Source organism: Stylophora pistillata, chromosome 1 (assembly GCF_964205215.1).
Source record: "Stylophora pistillata chromosome 1, jaStyPist1.2, whole genome shotgun sequence".
NCBI lineage: Eukaryota > Metazoa > Cnidaria > Anthozoa > Scleractinia > Pocilloporidae > Stylophora > Stylophora pistillata.
The window spans coordinates 19,808,521-19,826,609 of record NC_142519.1 but is presented as its reverse complement, the minus strand read 5'-3'; the positions used below and the strand labels follow the sequence as shown (position 1 = coordinate 19,826,609).

At 37.1% G+C, this 18,089-nt stretch overlaps 3 protein-coding genes across 8 annotated transcripts in view; 1 reads left to right on the top strand and 2 right to left on the bottom strand.

Moving 5' to 3' along the window:
• The window catches only part of LOC111337536 (uncharacterized), a 52,917-nt gene extending 38,082 nt beyond the window's left edge, over positions 1-14,835 (top strand). For all 6 annotated transcript variants that reach the window (XM_088742774.1, XM_088742778.1, XM_088742768.1 and 3 more), the window contains 15 exons: positions 4,202-4,374; positions 4,782-4,820; positions 5,428-5,544; positions 6,401-6,660; positions 7,098-7,347; positions 7,753-7,830; positions 8,097-8,168; positions 8,621-8,638; positions 9,275-9,391; positions 9,666-9,779; positions 10,065-10,391; positions 10,682-10,820; positions 10,920-11,022; positions 11,976-12,112; positions 13,291-14,835. In XM_088742774.1, coding sequence (XP_088598900.1) covers positions 4,202-4,374; positions 4,782-4,820; positions 5,428-5,544; positions 6,401-6,660; positions 7,098-7,347; positions 7,753-7,830; positions 8,097-8,168; positions 8,621-8,638; positions 9,275-9,391; positions 9,666-9,779; positions 10,065-10,391; positions 10,682-10,820; positions 10,920-11,022; positions 11,976-12,089 — 1,921 coding nt within the window. In that variant the 3' untranslated portion in view covers positions 12,090-12,112; positions 13,291-14,835. The remainder of the gene's footprint in view (positions 1-4,201; positions 4,375-4,781; positions 4,821-5,427; positions 5,545-6,400; positions 6,661-7,097; positions 7,348-7,752; positions 7,831-8,096; positions 8,169-8,620; positions 8,639-9,274; positions 9,392-9,665; positions 9,780-10,064; positions 10,392-10,681; positions 10,821-10,919; positions 11,023-11,975; positions 12,113-13,290) is intronic.
• Positions 2,026-3,469, bottom strand: LOC111337537 (uncharacterized). Its single transcript, XM_022943871.2, has one exon. The coding sequence runs from the start codon at positions 3,120-3,122 to the stop codon at positions 2,355-2,357; it is 768 nt and encodes a 255-aa protein (XP_022799606.2). The 5' UTR covers positions 3,123-3,469; the 3' UTR covers positions 2,026-2,354.
• An 857-nt stretch (positions 14,836-15,692) lies between the features above and the next one.
• On the bottom strand, positions 15,693-17,931 carry LOC111337563 (uncharacterized). The gene is made up of 3 exons (XM_022943899.2): positions 17,668-17,931; positions 16,863-16,937; positions 15,693-16,601 (listed from the first exon to the last, which is right to left on the bottom strand). Exons 1-3 carry the CDS (start codon positions 17,728-17,730, stop codon positions 16,188-16,190), a joined length of 552 nt encoding a protein of 183 aa, XP_022799634.2. The 5' UTR covers positions 17,731-17,931; the 3' UTR covers positions 15,693-16,187.
• Positions 17,932-18,089: the final 158 nt, after the last annotated feature.

Sequence of the window (18,089 nt, the reverse complement as noted above, 5' to 3'; positions counted from 1 at the left end):
GACGACTTCGTAAATGATAGTTTAATGACGATTCAGTCTCTCAGCATGATCTTCACCTGAAATTAATAAAAAATTAATAAAATTAAAATAAATTAATAAATAAATTAATAAATTAATAGCAACAGAGGTGTGAGTGCCTAGCACGTTATGTTGGAAGCACAGGGAAGGGGGGAGGGGGACCAAAAAAACAACGTGATCATTTGTATATTTGGATTTCAAGGAGAGATATGAAATGTTCAAAAGCTTCATATTAACCTGCAAATTTGCGAAGAAATTTTCTCGACTGTTCACCACTACACACTTTAATTTGAATGATTTATATTGTCGTTCTTTGTGCGCGGCGAAAGTTGGCGTTTTGAAGGGTACGGCAAGAGTCGCTCGCCTGAGTGATGTTGTCACACATTCCCTTTACATTTAAAGAAACAGTCACACCGTTTGTGTAGACACCCATCGGTTGGCCTTTAATCATGGCTGTCATAACTTGTGTGTCCTCCCTGGCTTACTGAGATGTAACCATACTCCCAGCTTCTCTGCTAACTATTCAGAATCCACGAGTCACTAGGTGATTATAAGTAAAGATATACATATTCTATTGCATTCAAAGTGAAGGATGCACACTTTTGATTCTTCTCTGACGAAAGCAGGAAATGTTATTCAGTTTTGGTCATCTATATTTTTTTAAATCCACGGTCACTTTATTTTTTCATAGCAGACCAAATTAGGTTCTTTGCTTTTATGTACTGTTCTTTTAGTCATCTTAATAAGAAGCTTTTACTGGATTTATTACCTTTCCTGCAATAGACGACTGTATTGTTATCAATAAGATCAAATAGTTTCTAACTTAGTGTATACACTATCGTGCAGCTACTAATGCAGCTTGGCTTAACATCGAATCTCAGTTGCTCTGAAATAATGAGGCTTTAATGGTTACTTTTAAACTCTTTAACCCAATTTAACCTAATTTGAATCTGTAAATTTGTTTTGGATGCAAAACCGGACATCGAAAAGGCGCTTTCACGATTAAAAAAAAAAAAAAAAAACAGGAAGGAGGAAAGGAAAGGAAACACCATGACACCAAAACATTTGTTTTTAAAAACTTCCTGTTGTTCATGCATTTTGCGGTCGTACTGTTCAAATTTCTTGCAAGATTATACATGAACGCAAGCATTAGAAAATCACGTTAAGCAGCAAGACTCCCACGAATAAAATAACTGGCATTCAACATGAACAGAGCTGGAGGAAAAAAAAACACGATCTTGTCAAATGAGTTTAGAATCACGAGGCAAATATTGACAGGAGCACCAACATGTCCGAATAGAGATATTTTGCAGTGTTGAAATAGATTGCTTGAATTTCAAGCCAAGGGTAAAATAGCTTGTGAATGTTATTCAATTCTTCTTTTGTCTTCACAAGAAAATTGCCACAAATCCTATCATTGTAAAGCCCTATATGATGAAGGAAATGGAACTTAATGACGTCAAAAGCTTTAAGCGGAAACCGCTAAGACCTGTTCTTTTTTGCTAGAAGATCGTAGATTATCATTTGTCATGTTACAGATGACTGACGCAAATCTTTTTTAGTCGTTGATGTGGCTGCTACCTAATTCTGCTATCTTACGATACCTATTTTTTTCATTTACCCGTCAAGGCGTTTACAGTAATTGTTCGAACATCCAACCGAGTAAAAGAAAATAGCTGCATTAAACTACATTTGCATAATATTGAATTTCAGCCTTGTCTGTTTTCCCCATCACGAAGGAGGATCACCTGCAGTGATGGGCTTAAAATTTGCATAAAAAAACAACAGGCAAACCATCCTTTATCTTTCAGACTCTTTCTCTTTTTCACTTAAGTTTGTGTATTCAGTTTTGTATTCTAGATGAAAAGTAGAACTCTAGTGTTCCTCAACAACAAGATATCCGTGTTGAATTACTCCCTCAAATTGATTATCACAACGGTCTCAAACTTTGGTATAATCGTTTACCCTTTCCTCACTGCACCGCACATTTCAAATTTCCACAAGTAATAGTTTCCAAAGTCAGATTCATTTTCAAAATAAAATTAAATGTAAGTATCAGAACAGAGAAGATACCAGACGCTGGTTATGGCCTTCATCTCAAGCGAGTCTTTCTTGCCTATTTGGTTTAGCATTCAATCGCAAAATCTGAAAGTCTTAGTATTTACCATCTCTCTTCAAGACAGATTCTAGTTTAACTCAATGGAAAACAGAAGGAAAAAAGAAAAAGGACACTCGAAGTTCACAAATTAAGATTTTTTTTCAATATAACTTGCAATTCTCGAATAAGTATCTCCCTGAATCGTCACAAGTTAAGAGATTCCTTTTTTATTGAAGCACTATGGGGTTGACAGAGGTGTAAGCTCAAGTTCTGAGGGTGAACGAGAGGAGAAAATATCTGGCGGTTGTTGCGTCAGGGTGCGCGGCCCTCCTATTATAGAATCTAAAGACTCGAAGCTCAGTGATGGAGACGGCGAAAAAGTGAAAATTGCGTTTTTATCGATAGTTGACAGTTGTAGCGTGGGATATGTAGCTTTGATCCCAGGCTTTGACAAGGTCATTGTTTCCTTTCTGATTATATTCCTTGTGGGTCTTGGTAATAGCTCCACGGGACAAATTCTTAAACTGTTATCTCGCTGAAACTTGGGTTTTTTTCCCGATACGTCGAGGTCAAGAATTCGTAGCGACTGTAAGAGCCTTTGAGAGGAATTCGAGTCAGGCCCATCTCCTGGCAACTTCACCGTGTCTTGAAAGGTGACCTTTTTCGCCGCAAATGAGTTCAATGAAGACGAGCTATTCTCAAATTTGCTTCTTTTGTAAAGATTATCACGAGAATGGCATCTTTGGCAAACACTGAACGATTCTCGTTTCACATTGATCTTGGGCAGACGAAATGCGTTCTTCTGTTGATTTGAAGTCCCTTTGCTTTTTTCTTGTCGACACAGTTGATCAAAGGATCTTGTCATCGTTTTCCTCTCTTTTCCATAAGAATAATTTTTTGTTATGATTGGAAAGTATTTCTCTTCTCGCTGGCCCATTGCTGGTGGGTAGAGTTTCTTCCCTCTATCGTAATGTGACTTATTAAGTTTCCTTACATCCATAGCCATTTATGTTATCTCGACTACTGACGCCGGTATAAAATATCAACAATTCAATGGAAATTTCAAATTCAATGGGAGTTAATTTTTGTGCAGAGTTAGGCCTGCTGTGATCGTATTTTGTTGACATGTATTGTTTACTTTATCGTTTTATGTTTGTTCTTTAAGATAAATACTGCTAACAGACCTGAAACGCCATTCGTTATCTCTTTAGAACATGAAAAGCGATGGTAATGACCTCAATGGTTAATGAGATGCCTTCCTATGTTTAGGAAGTGGATTTGCGAATCTATTTTGCATTGTAAAAATGTTTTCGGATATCTTTTGTTACTTAATAACCACAATGCGACCACCAAACTCTTAACCCAAAGCCAGAATAAATTTGAAAAGAACAAGCTCTAATTGGTAATCTGAAAATTTGACGGTATATATTTTAAGCAAAGATTTATTTAATAAAAAAAGAGGTTTCTCAATCCATTCCATTTTGAGTCTTTGATGTTAAGCGTAAATCAACAACATCATTTCTGTTGATGATCTGACGCTTATTACCAGTTAATGAAGCTTCTGATGTATCATGGAAAATCGCTTATGAAGAACAGAAGGCATGAGCTAATGTTGAATATAGGAGTTGTTAGAGAAACCCCAACATGATTATTGAAAAGTGTTCAAAAAGTTTTAAAGGGATTCTTTCGATACGGAAATAGCTTTGTCGATCTAAAAGCTTTATGATTTTTTTAAAAGCTTGTTTAAGTAATTGATGTATTTTCTCCTTATCGTACAGTCATGCAATGATGGTTGAGTATTTTACACCTGTCGAAAACAAAAAAAATTGAACAACTTAATGCTACCATTTAGGCATTTTTGTCGGCTGTAACAACCGTTCGGGCTAGATAATATTTTCTTGACTAATACAGTTTTGTATCTTTAGTTTTGTTTGTTCAATACGAGAAGTGAAAAAAGCACGATCCAACGTTTTACGATATGACCTAACATTCGCTTATTACGACGTAAACGGTATATCAGCTTATGTGAAAGAAGGTGTCGAAACTCAATAGTAACACGAGTCGTTTTTATTTTTCTTTTCTTAGATTTCCAGAGCAAAAGTCTGAACGTATTCACCTCAAGAAAGGTAAATACTATTATCTGGAGGCGTATCAGAAGTCTGATAAGCTGGCTGACTGTGTCTCTGTGGCTGTGGAGCTGCCCAGTGGTCACTTTGAGGGACCAATCAAAAGAGTGCATTTGAGTTGGCGATTACCAGGTAATGGACACAATGATATGAGGGGCGAATGATATCGAGGAAAAGATATTTGACTGCGTTGTAAGGAGGAATTTTAAAACCTTAATTCGATTCAAGTTCCATTTTAAGGATGTGTTTATTATTCCCAAAAAGGAAAATAGAAGGTTTTTCTTAAGTTTGTAGGTGTTGAGATGAAACCTGTGCAGGTGCTAATTTCACATTAAAACTGGTTAGAAAGTCTTGAAGGAAAGAGTGGTTTACAACTTCAGATTGCACATAGATAGGAGCAAGGCTGTATTGGGATACTTTTGGTTTTAAAGATTAGGAAGGGAAAGTGAAATATACCTTTTTAAAGTAAAGTTTATGTGACAGATCTCGTCTAAAAAAAAAACCAAATAAACTGATTTATTGGTTTGTTTCGATTTTAGATGGAAGAACTGGCCCGGGACCATCATCGGAAGAAGAAGGTTTGTATCTGTGAAATGAGCTTGAAAAGTTATCTTTATCAAGACACAGCATGTCGGTATCGCCTGATATCAGTGTTACCCGGAGTATAATTTCTGGGTTGTTTTGGGGAAAGGGTGCGCTCTGATCGAGGTAGAACGAATTACGTCTATCTTGTTAAGATTTCAGCAATGAAAATTGGTTGAAGAACTAACGGGTAGTGATACAACGACCTGCCTAATTATACTAAAGCATTCATTAACTCCTGTTCACTCATTATTTTCGGAAAAAATTGATTGTGAATGAACAAGGATTATCTCAGCCATTTTTAAAAACATGGAATTACAAACCTGCATGTGAACTTACCCAAGAGTTGACTATTTTTTTTTTTCGGAAAGTCACTGACTCAACCACTTGCTCTCTTACCGAGCCAATGATCTAAAACAGAGGGCTCCAAACGCGATATCTACGTTACAAGTTTATGCAATACTCTGCCAGCACACCAACCGCGCACCTCAAAGGAGTGTGATCGAGTGAGAAGGCACGCGTCTCCGCTTTTTCTTGCGCGTGTCTCTTACGTTCGTGCTAAACAATGATGATATCACAATATCCTTCCGAATTCGTTTTCAGCTATACCTAAGCCGGTTGGTTTGTATCCGCTCAATAAAGAATTTGGTTCAAAGGATGCGGGACCTAACCACGAAAATGGCGTTCTGAGTAATGTAGAACTCGCAAGTGGGCCTGATGGTAAGCTTACACCGATTGTTCCTTTTATGATAATTAGAACTAGTAGCAATCAATGATGTATGGATTATGCGTTTATTGTCAAACTATTTCTTTGACGTTCTTTTTGAAATGAATTTATTGGTTCTTGAAAATATTTTGCTTTGCTTTGCTTCGACCTTGGATTCTTTCAGGTGTTGAAGGAAGGCATCTTATATTTGCAAACGTTTTCTCGTTTTCACTCGTGGAAAATATTGCATTCTTATCTTTTCTTTCTCCAGTCTAAATATCATCCAACCAAAATCACCCAGGTATACGAATTAACAATTGGTATACGAAATGGTAATTGAAGTGACTGGAGTGCAATTTTGCGTGAAAACATACTTGTGATCTCAACTTACAAGTGTGATTTTACACCAGATTGGCACGACACCAAGTTTAATCAACACTTTCTTGTATCCATTTTGAAAGTGCAAGTAATTTAATTGATCCGTCCAAAAAAATTGGTGAGGTAGAAAATTTCAAAATCCACCACTTGCAATTAGATTGGTTACTTTAAACAAGTCTTGAAATCTGATCGGTTGTTTTCCATTAGGATGCATCAGCTGGGAAAAAGTGCGGTTCGGAAGAAATAATGGTGCGAGTTGTGAATAAATTACATTGCAGAGAGCTAGTTTGAGTGGAAAAATAACTGCTGATTTAAAAATGGATTTAGTGAAAAGTTTTACCGTTCCCTCCCCCTTTGGGACAGACTTAACTGATAGTGCCCTCCCCCGTGGTAGCTTTTTTGGCCCGTCACGCAAAATATTCAGTTGTTCAAAAGTTGTAGAATATGACGCACTAGATTTTAACAAAAAGGAAACTGTTTTATTTTGAATAGGCCATGACGATGGAGCGTATGAGTTCAAAGGCACAGCAGATTCATTTGTGGAGATTCCTAATGACGGCAAGATGGATACACAGAACTCAATGACAATCCTGGCAAACATCTATCCCACAGGGAGTGGTGGACCCATCTTGAACTACAAAACGGATGGTTGGGGAGTTCATCTGTGGCAGTTTGAATCCACGGAGCTTTTTGTCAGATTTGTACACCGTAATGGAGTTTTCCACAAGCCAATTGCTTCAAGAGTGTTACTGGTTTGTAATTCCGTTCTTTGGTATATATTTCATTACTAATTTTGAAAAGCTCAGTATGAAGCCAAGCACATCCAAAATTTTTATCCTCATCGGGTTTACAATACGTGACCAGGTTAACAACACACCAGGAGTTACTACCTCTAGCCCACAAACAATTAATTTTGCCCAAATATCGTTGGTTACTGTGGGATTATTCCTTGAGTCATCATTAAAGACACATGATTATGTGTGCTTTTTACAAAGTAAATCCTAACCCTCCCACTCCACCCTGAAAAATAATTTATGTCGACTTGACGGCCATTTCTATTTTCGGATAAAGGGGAAAAAACAAAAACGCAGTAGTAGTCTATGAAGAAATAACCTTATCTGTTTATCACTGTTGCGCGTTCCTTTATGTTTGGGATGCAAATTAACACTGAATCTTCGTAATTTTCCAGCTGAACGAATGGAACCAGGTCGGTGCAACATACGACAACACTACAGGTGTAGCGCAACTTTGGCATAATGGCAAAATGGTAAAGAGTCGTAACATTGGTCAGATTAAACTGGCCACACAGTATCCTATCAGAATTGGGGCCAGAGATGGCGACGATAGAAGGTTCGCCGGAAAGATTTCGTGTTTACAGATTTACGACAAAGCTTTGGACGAACAACAGATTGGAAACCTCAAGAGTTGTCCTGTGAAAGGTATAGAATTAATCTGTTACTGTTTTCTATTCTAAAGATGTTTAGTTCCTTTGCAAAGAAAGTGCTTTTCATTTAAGCGTTGTAAAACTAAAACTGAAACTGAGAAAGTAGCCACGACTATTACAACGTCCAACGAGAGAAAAGATGATCAATACAGGGAGAAGTCGACGTAATTCCATTAAACCGGCCTTAAGCACAGGAAACACAGAGACCAAGTGACGATTGGTTGAGGTTTTGCAGCTGAGTGGGCAGTGTAAAGGTAGAAAGAGTTTTGTCTTGAAGTGAAAGCATCCAATCCTGGATTACTCTTGATACGCAATTGAAAAATGCTCTCAATCATCAGTTTGATATTATTTGATTACCAGAGAGTGACTAATTATATTCATTTTGATTTTTACCACACAGCGAATCCTTTAGGAGATGACGCGTTGGAATCTGGTGACGGGTCAGGTTCAGGAGACTGGGACGAGCATGACTTTGATTGTAAAGTTTATTTTGTGTGTTGTAAAGTTTTTCGTGGAACGGTCAGACGTATTTCACTATTTTAGAAAGTTCCCGCACATTTTACTTCTCAATTCAATTAATTAATTAATCAATTAACTGATTAATTAATTGTACGTTTAATTGGTAAGTGTTTTGGTCAAAAAACCGAATGTTCTTCAAAACTACTTCAGATATTTCTCTTTACTACCGATATCAATTATGTTCATTTTCCAACTTGTAAGTATCCAACAATTTCTTTATCTCAGCAAGCGCCGTATCCATTTCACACAATGCTGGTAAATATGACAAAGACGAAGAGGCTGACGACGAGATTCAGGGTAAGTGAGGAAACGAGACAAGGGATATTGGGACATCAGAGATTAACGGGTGGAGTCCCTAAAATCCTTATAATTTTCTTTTGAGTTGGTTTAGTAGAGTATTTATACATTTATTAGTAAATTACACTAGAAGCAGCAACTTGCTTCTTACAAGTAGCCTGCTGGGGCCGCTAAGTTGCAACCATTCTAATTTTTATTTTAGTTGACACAGTTATTATACTACATCACTTATTATGCAATTCAATAACAGTCAAATGGTAAATGTAATAGTTGTTAGGTATGGTAAAAAAATGAGGTGGTACTTATGGAACATAAGTTGACATCACTGGCATCTTGAGACCAGAACGTCATTTACAATAGCGCGCTTGTCATACCTTGCGCAGGTGAAAATAATGAATGTAGTCGTTGGACCTGATCAGCAAATTCTCTTTTTTTTTTCTGAACTTTTGTAGGATCTGAGTCTACGTCAGGTAATATTTCAGATTTTTTGTTTGCAATCGTACTTATCTTTGCTATCTTAAGCTTTTCATTCACAAGAGTGACCAGTTGCCAAGTTTTCCTTACACTTACGAAATATTGACAAGCCCAAAAATCACGGAAAGGAGAGATTAATGTCGCTTGATTTGTTACCAAATAATTAGAGTCCCAATTATAGGAAATGCAGGGACAACAATGAGGTTGTTAATTTTGGGAGGGTGTAAGGGTCAGCTCACTTTGTTCTTCTGGCTCTAAGGTTTCGAAGGGATTTTCTCCTTCCTGACCGCCGCATACTTCCCAATAACTAAGACAAAGAAACGCGATTCAATATGAAGATAGGATCCAGAGGCTCTTAAACTTTTTTGCGCTCACAACCTCTCAGCGGGATAATATGTTGAGATCAGGAGGCAAATCACCCCAACAAGTTACAGTGTTGACGATGGCAGAATTGTTTTCCTAGAAAAAAATTCTTGACAGCACAGAGCAAGACAGTCATTTGTGACGTATCAACAGCGCGCAATACATCATCTAGATAATAGCATTTGTTGGGTTTTAGGCTATTGATTCTTCTCAAATGATTCAGGGACACAATTTAATTTTCTTTGGTTTTTTTTTTTTTCATTTTTAAGGAAATAAATGCGATCCGGAGCCATGTGAAAATGGCGCCAAGTGCATCCGGGACAATAAAAGAATGGACGGTTACCGATGCAAATGCACGTCAGATTTCACTGGGCGAAACTGTCAGGGTAACCATGTTTTTTCTGACTGACTGACTGACTGACTAACTTTTTTATTACATGGGCATTTTAAACTTCGAAAGAAGTAATAGCCATTTCCTTTTACCACTAATGGAAGCAGCTCCAAACGCAAACTGTTAGGAGTGCATGCATCATGTAAACGATACCGGTCGTAATAAAGCAAAGCTCTTTAAGGAAAGTGTGAAGGGGTTTTGACTTCAAAACATTTAGCAGCCCGTCTGCAACTAGTGCAATGATCTTTATATCTGTGATTTTCCTCTAGTTTCCAAACCAGATGCTGAGAATCCCATCGTGAAGAAAGCCAAGATTCCCAAACCCGAACTCAAGACTGGCACTGAGGATTATCAAAAGAATTCTAGTTCTCTAAATCTCATTCGTAAGTGAAGTTCTTGCTAGTGAAGCCAACTAAAACTTGATATCCTCCATAAATAGTACACATTTAGCGTCGCAAGATTCTGCAAATGTGATGGAATTCATCTGATTATTTGTTAAAACAGAATAGGGGGACTCACTCGGCTTTGCCTCGTGATTCCACAACATTATGACTATTGTCAATAAGGATACAGACCATACTTTAACCACTGTTGATTTGTTAAATAGAAGTAAAGCAACACAGACCCTTCGAAAAGTAAACCTATTTAATCATTTGAATCCAAAACAGTCGAAAATCTTCCAGACGAAAAGAAAGAAGACGTGCTGTTACTCTTCCAGAAGGTCGGCTGCTTTAAAGATGAAAATGTCAAGCATGATTTGCCTGACAGAGCTACAGTCAAATCTGTTACACAAGAGGACTGTGTACGAGCATGCGCTCTTGAAGAAAAGGGTTACTCTTACTTTGGACTTCAGGACGCTGACAAATGTTTTTGCGGGCACCGCTATGGAAAGTACGGCAAAGCAGATGATGCTCAGTGTAACATGCCTTGTAAAGGAAATGACAAGGAGAACTGCGGTGGCAATGCCACAAACATGGTCTACTTCTTTGGTTTAGGTAACAAATGAACTAATAAGTAACGAAATAATGTCGCAACTTGATTGAAAGGAAAAAATTGAAGGTAATGATCAGATGGACTTTAAGTGGATCTAGGTAAGGTAGATCAGTTAAAAAGTTGGTTTGCTAATTTTTGTAACTTGCTTTGAAGATTAGATTTAACTTAAGGGCATCGTTACCAGTTCATATTTCCCTAATTTATATATTATTCGCGTTTTCTTCGGATGCTTGAGTTTTGAAACCTCACTCTACTGATTTTGGGTCGCGTAATCGTATCTCATCTGTCCCAGGTACCAACTACACTGTAACCACGCTAACTGGAGATGTCGAAGGCGCCGACACAGATGCTAAGGTGTACATAACCTTATATGGAGAGAAGGGAGACTCCGGATTTAGGAAACTGGACACTACACATTTTTCAAGGGGAAAGTGAGTCAAAGTCTTAACGAAATAGTCCTTTTTTAGGAAGGAAGAAACGATCCATTTGAATCAATAATGTTGAAACGATTAAATTTTTTTCTCTCTCAGAAATGATACAAATACTCTTGTCTTACCTGATCTTGGTAAGCTGAGGCAAGTTAGAATTCTTCACGATAACTCAGGAACAACTCCCAGCTGGTTTTTGCAAAAGGTGCGAGAACCTTTACAGTGTTTTGATATCTATTTAATTGCATTGTACTTTAATTAAATTTGATCTAGCTTATTTCGATCAAAGGAACAAATGAAATTCTTACTATGACATTAGCAGTGAGAAAAAGTGTGGTCTTTTTTAACACTGTCCATCCTCTAAAGAAATAGCCGCCATTCTTCCATAATCGCCACGGTCATGTGATATACATGCTTGTTTTTGTTACGATGAGGAACGGACACAGTTATCTATCATTTCCTCAGCATAATCACCCACTTGAAAAACACGATACAAGTTTGGAAATCATCTATCGAAGACAACAATCTAAAGTTTAATCCATTTTTAAATTAACTCTGTTTATCCTGAAAAGAGTAGCCTCGCGAACATATAGAAAGTGTGAGGTGAAACGAGAAAGATGTTCGTTTTGATATATCTCTCCGTAATAACTTTTCCTAAGGATTTATTAATATTGGTCCAAAGAATTCAGCTTTATTTCTTTGTAAGGAACAAGGTTCTATTGGAAAGGAATGCCTCTTCATTCATATCTCAGAGCCCTTTGCGACTGTCTTTAGAAAAAACAAAACCCAAAATAGGTCAGAAGTAAAGTAAATGCATGAAAATGTCTCGATGAGGATAACATACGTGACTTATCCAGATTGGTCTAAGTTTTTGCATCTGTTTCATCAAAATAATGACTCAAATTACGTAGACCAGAATTAAGAATAATAAAGCAAAATCACTGCAATCAATGAATTACTTTTTTAAAGGGGGTAAGTTTCTGAAGAAGCTGACGAAGGGCTAACGCTCGAAACGTCAGCTTTTTCACTCTTTACGGTGGCCAATTTACAATTTCAACTCAGTTGATATTACCAAATTACCTTATTACTTTTTTAACCCAGAATGTAAAGTTACTCCAGGTGGTTTATTTACCTCGTAATTTTTTTCTTGTTTCCTAGGTAACAGTTAAAGACGAGAATGGTCGTGTATACGAGTTTCCTTGCAAGGAATGGCTGAGTGAAACACAGGGAGGTGGCAAAACAGAACGTCTTCTGAGACTACAGCACTCATAGTGCCTATTGTGCATGCTTCTAAGGTAACGACAGGTCACGTGTTTCGATGTGACCTTCATTGGTGCCAAGACGTTGCATAATTATACAATTCGATAGTTTAAGGAACTTACCTTTCTTATGACGGGTTAGGTAAACTGCAGTATTGTGTAACTTCGCTGAATTTCATGACACGTAACTTCACGGAGTTAAACGTTTCAGGACTTTGATGGAATGTCGACAAGTTTTTCAAGATTTTTAAACGGCCAGTTTGGCAAGTCGAACCTTGAAATAAATAATTGATTGAGTTTGTTATGTTCTTTTGACATGTACTATCTTTTTTAGTTAAAAAAAAGTAAGCATTAGTGGTACATGTAAAAACATCAAATAGGTTTGCTATTTATCAGGCCAGAATTCGCAGTCCTTGACTTGAATTCAATTCAAAACTGTAGAGACACTCCTTAACTTTCAAGAAAATTATATTATTTCGTTATTCTTTAACACCTTTGGCTTAATATAACATTTTGACATTATAAATACCATGCCTGTACTAATTTCCTCCTTTAAACTTAATGAAACTACGAACTGGTAGACTTAAGATGATTAAATCAAACATTCTCGTCACTCGACTAATTTTGTACAAAAAATGGATGGAATGATAAAAAAATGTCATACGTCAGAAAAAGGATTTTAGCTGAGGCTATAGTTTTTGAAGGAAATTTAGCAGTGATAAAATTAGAGACTACACTTTAGAGACAAAGTAAACTAATCGTGTGATATAACAAGTATTTACAAAGAAAAGTTTCTTTGCTGATGTATGAGTTTCTTGTTGATTTTTAAGAATGTTTTGTAATAAAAATTGACAGTCCTGTGTGTTCAGTAAACAAAGGCGATAGAAAGAAGGCTGCAATGTTTTGTTTTCTTCAAGTAGAGCAAATCTAGTTGACTCTAGATAAATCGAAACAATCACTTTGTGTGTTTTGTTTCCCTTTGTATCATTTTTTAACTCGAATTCGGGGAACCCATCTTGTTTTATCTTTAATGTTCGCATTGTAATGATCAAGTGGAGGTACTGGGCAATGTTTGTGGTTACGGGCAAATAGATTTTAAAAGCACAAAGAATCAAGTTCTATTCGTTCCCTTACTTAAAGTGATGCGAAAAAAAACAGTTCAATGCAGGACCATTATATTCCTGAACTATTGTTTCTTTCATTTTGACTTACAGATGGAAACTGTGCACTGTTGACATCGTAATAACCGACTTACAAACGGGTGCACTGTGACACAATGGAACTGACATGCAGATGGGTGTAATGAGACAATGGTACTGACTTACAGACGGGTGCACTGTGACACAATGGAACTGACATGCAGATAGGTGTAATGAGACACAATGGTACTGACTTACAGACGGGTGCACTGTGACACAATGGTACTGACATGCAGATGGGTGTAATAAGACACAATGTAACTGACAAACACCCTGACTACTGACGAACTATACAAGAGAACAGTCACATGTCTCTGTGATAGACGACTTTACGAAAATGCCAGGCACTCCTCACCCGTGGAGATTCATTCAACAGTGTATATATAATTCAGTCATGTACCTGGCACAGCATTTGGAAAATTATCTGAATTATCGTACCTCGGTTTTTCTTAGATCTGCTTTATTCGTATTGTTCCTGTTTAGAAATGTTGGTTTTTTTTATCATAACTTGTACGACCTGGCTTTTGGTTAAAGAGCTTTGCAAGTCAGACGATGTTTGGGGATAAGTTATGCCAACCTAATTTAATCTCTCGGAACAACATCGCGTTGAATCACCGATACCTTTTTCTTGTGTAATTATAGATCTAAAAAGCAAAAGTAAAACGTAGAGGTGTCATTTTGCAGACCACTTGACCATTGGGATAAACAAAGTCAAGGGACTTCTGGCAAACAGACAATTTTTCCTTCTTTTATATACGACTACCTCGCCGTTACCTACCAATGGTTAAGGGTTTTATTGGTTTTTATCCGGCCTGTAGACATATCCCTCTGTACCCTGTAAGCTTTGAATAGAAGAGGACTCATCTCCAAATTGGTTTAAAAACCAAATTCTTATAGAGTTTAGTCTTCGAAGAATTCGCTGTGCACTCTAAACCTAACACCTGAAATTGCCAAAAAAGAAAAAAAGCGACGTACCATTAAGGAGTGCCTGTCATAAACAAATTATCCTTGATAAAAGCAGAGATAATTAAGCCATGCAATGGGGAAAACATTCCGCATGTATGTTGCTTTCATATTGTTATCCTTCATCTGAGGGTTATGGGGATTTGACGCCCGCGAGTTACGTACCTTTTGAGAAACTTTCGCCCAGACGACAATCAAATGAATTCACTTTATCACTTATTTTTACACCCTCGGAAGAAACTATCATAGTTTTCCTTTAACTTCCTGGAGGAAAGTCCAAAAAGACAACATTTGTTCCAGATATATAACAAGGCTTCAGCTAGTTGCGGTGTTGTTTGGCTTTGATCGCTTACTCCTTATGTGTTGGAAAGCTAATTAAGGAGCCAGTTAATGCCTGCATCTTGGAAAAAATGGGCTAGGAACTTAAGCAGGTAGTGAAAGATTTAGTGGCTCGTTGAGAGCAATTCTCTGAATGCCACTGGAGAGAAGATCTCGGTGGTTGGTTATCTTATAAGGATTGTAATGGCATTGTACCACAGTGGTATGTTCTACAATTAATATGTAAATAATGTACAATAAAATGACGATTTAATTGTGTATTGACGAACGTTTCATGGGGAAAGCACTTGTCATATCGTTTTGACTTTGCCGCACAGAAAACTTTGCCGTGTATATATGTTTGACTTTTCATCTCCATGGAAAGGATCACGATTCAGAAGAAGCCCGTTTTTTTCCACCAGTTTCAACAGGCGATTGAGTCACCTTGAACCAATCAGCATCCACGCAGCTTTTATCTGACAAAGTAATCGAGAAGTGGATTGGATGTTTCAAATCTTTGGCAAAACTGTTCAGGTTACCGTTGTGTTAATAACGGCCTCGTTAAATAAAAAGTTACCGCTTTTCCAACAGTTTCAACAAGTGATTTCAGCATACTTTTTGAGAAAGAATAAGGAAATCAATCTAATCAGAATAAGGAAATCAGTCTGATCAGAAATAAGTGACTGAAAAATAAAAGATCCAGGGAGCACAACAACCTCAATCCAGAAGGTTACTTAATTCCTTTAGGTGACTACAAAAGTGCCTATGCTACTAAAAGTCTTCAGTAAACTCCTTTGCACTTACCTTTTTGAAAGAAAAACCTATCTTTTTTTATGAACAATATATTGAAATTCTCCACAAGTTTAAATTCCAAAATATTTACGATTCTAATAAAGAGGATTCTTGTTTAAAGCGGCAGTTGAAGATGATAATAATCGATGACTGCATGACCTGAAATTCGTGTAAGTCAAATTATGCGGGCTTGCTATCATGAAAAGCGTACGAAAGTAGAGGTGCATGTGATTAAAATCGCAATGCATCGGGGAGAGGGTGTTAATGATCATATAAATAAATTGGAGTTTCTTGTGTCCGATGAAGAGCATATCAATAATCGGACAATCCAACTTTCCGAGGCATAACTTTGGAATGATGAGCTGTTCGCACACCTTTGTTTAATTAAAAGTAACCTTACTCAATAATACTGTCTGAACCACTAACCACTGCATTACTATTCTTTGCCACCTATTCTTTTTATCGTTTTCTTTTTACTTACTTATTAATTCTACTGTATATGACACACTTTCTCATTTGTTTTTCTCCGATTCCCATCAAAGAAGAATTATCAACCAAACCGTAAATAATGAATAGCTGGTGCTGCTACCGTGATCTCATCAACGTCTTAACTTTTATTCTCATTGGTATCAAACGGCTTTTCACCACTGATCTCGTCTTAGTTATGTTCCCATACAAAGTAACGACAGCTATTGAGCATTCTATTGCACTTCGTCTCCTTTTCTTAACGAAATGCAAAATCAATGGCGTTCACCGCTCTAGTTTGCACTGCATGAAGGCGAGAAAACTGTGGATCGAGCCTGACGTTATTAGGTGAAACGATTGGCTGTCTTTGGTTTTCAAAAAATTTGATTGGAAGTTACTTTTCCTTCATTTTCTCCATGTTTTAAACGTTTTTTCATCTCTTTGCATGTCATTCGTTTTAATAAAATGTCCTTTTTTTTGGCCTTAACATCCATTCCCATGAGATCCCCACAAACTCTAATGAAAATCTTGGTTTTCTTCTTCTTTTTCTTCTTCTTTTTCTTGATCGGCACGCACCAAGGAGGGTACAGAGGTAGCCAGGTGTGCGTGCAGGGCCATGTCTGAGGCCAAGTCTGAAAGCCTGTCTGGGGCCATGTTGAGGGAACTGGGGCTGACGATGTCAGTGGTATACACTTACCGACGCCAAAATGGTCACTACAAGTCATTTTATCGCAGCATTCTCTGTCACGATGGCAGATGCCGTTCTCTGCCACACACCAGCGAAGAAACTTAAATAAAATAGAAGATGGCTTCAGGAGAAATTTTTCAATTTTACAGAGCAAAGCTGGATAATAGGGCTTTTTGTCCTTCAAAAGGTGCATATCACAAAGGTACGAGGATAGTATGAAAAATGTTGGATTTATCCAGACTTTTTTTTTTTTTTCCAAAGTTTGATTTTGGTATGATAACGAAAAATAGTGTTACTCTTACTACAACTTAATGAAGTCAAGAGAAGCCCATGTTCGTCACATCAACGAATTTCTTTTTACCTGTGACTGACAGTAAACTTCAACACTGAGCGCCAGAAGTGACACACAAACAAAAAACATGTTCTTCATCACCATCTGAAAATCAAAATGAAGTCAAGTTCGGAAAATTGTGCAGAAGGGATATTCTCTCTGAATCTTCCGTAATCAGAAATCTGATAAGAGAAAAATAGAAAGAATTCCACTCTTGATGAGCTTTCTTTTGTTAAGATGATCATTTTAATTAAAGGTATCTTTAAGCTATCAAATGAATTGAAGAATTAACTATAATAACTGTGTAAATCAATGGAAAGGCCGAATAATCTAACTGTCGACTTAAAAAAAAAAGATTCAGTCACCATACCTCAATGAATTGAGTGGCTTGATGAAGAGACTGGCTTTTCAAAAAGTTGTCGTAATGTCGACTAACATTCCTGGTACCATTCAATTCTAACCCATACATGTTGATCTTATCACTTTTCACCTTGTACCAGTCTAGGGGAACATGTGGTTTTCCAGAAACATCTTTAAGCCATTTCTTGTGACATTAAATACGTTTTAAATCAAAGAGAGAGCCGTGTTTGCGGTGATGGAATAGGTTAAGGTTCTTAATCATCATTTTTCTAAGATCTCTTTTCGGCTTCTCGCATTCTTCTTACGGCTACAATTTCCGGCTAGCAGTTATTTTCCCATTGCTATCGACAGAAACTTTTTCGATGGTTAACTATTTTTCGTGACTCACGGTTAAAATCTGTCAATTTTTTACGGCTAAATTTTTTTTGGCCGTTTTACAGCTAATGATTTATCCTGTTGAGACTGTAACACTGACCCTTTTTATGTCCAGCGCCATCTTAATTGACACTGACTTTTTGGAGGCTCTCCATGTAAACATGCTAAAGGAAACAGATTAGGAAAATTGTTATGAGATTACATTATCCTTTAAGGTTGCTAAATGAAAAATAAGGAGTGCTGAAACATATCTTGTCTGCTTCCATTCAGATGAGCATTCAAAGTTGGTTGAAAATTAGCTTCCTGGTGTGTTTCTGAAACTTTCTTTTCCTTTAATGTTCTTTTTACAGCCCAACTTTTCTTCAATTCCTGTGGTATTTCATTTATTTACAAAAGGTTTCGTATAATAGTTTCGATTGGAACTTATGGACTCTATTAGCATATCAACGACAATTATATCAAATTCAGCTCAATACTATTTCAATATGGTAATGGCAAAGGCATACTTTCCACTCTATATGC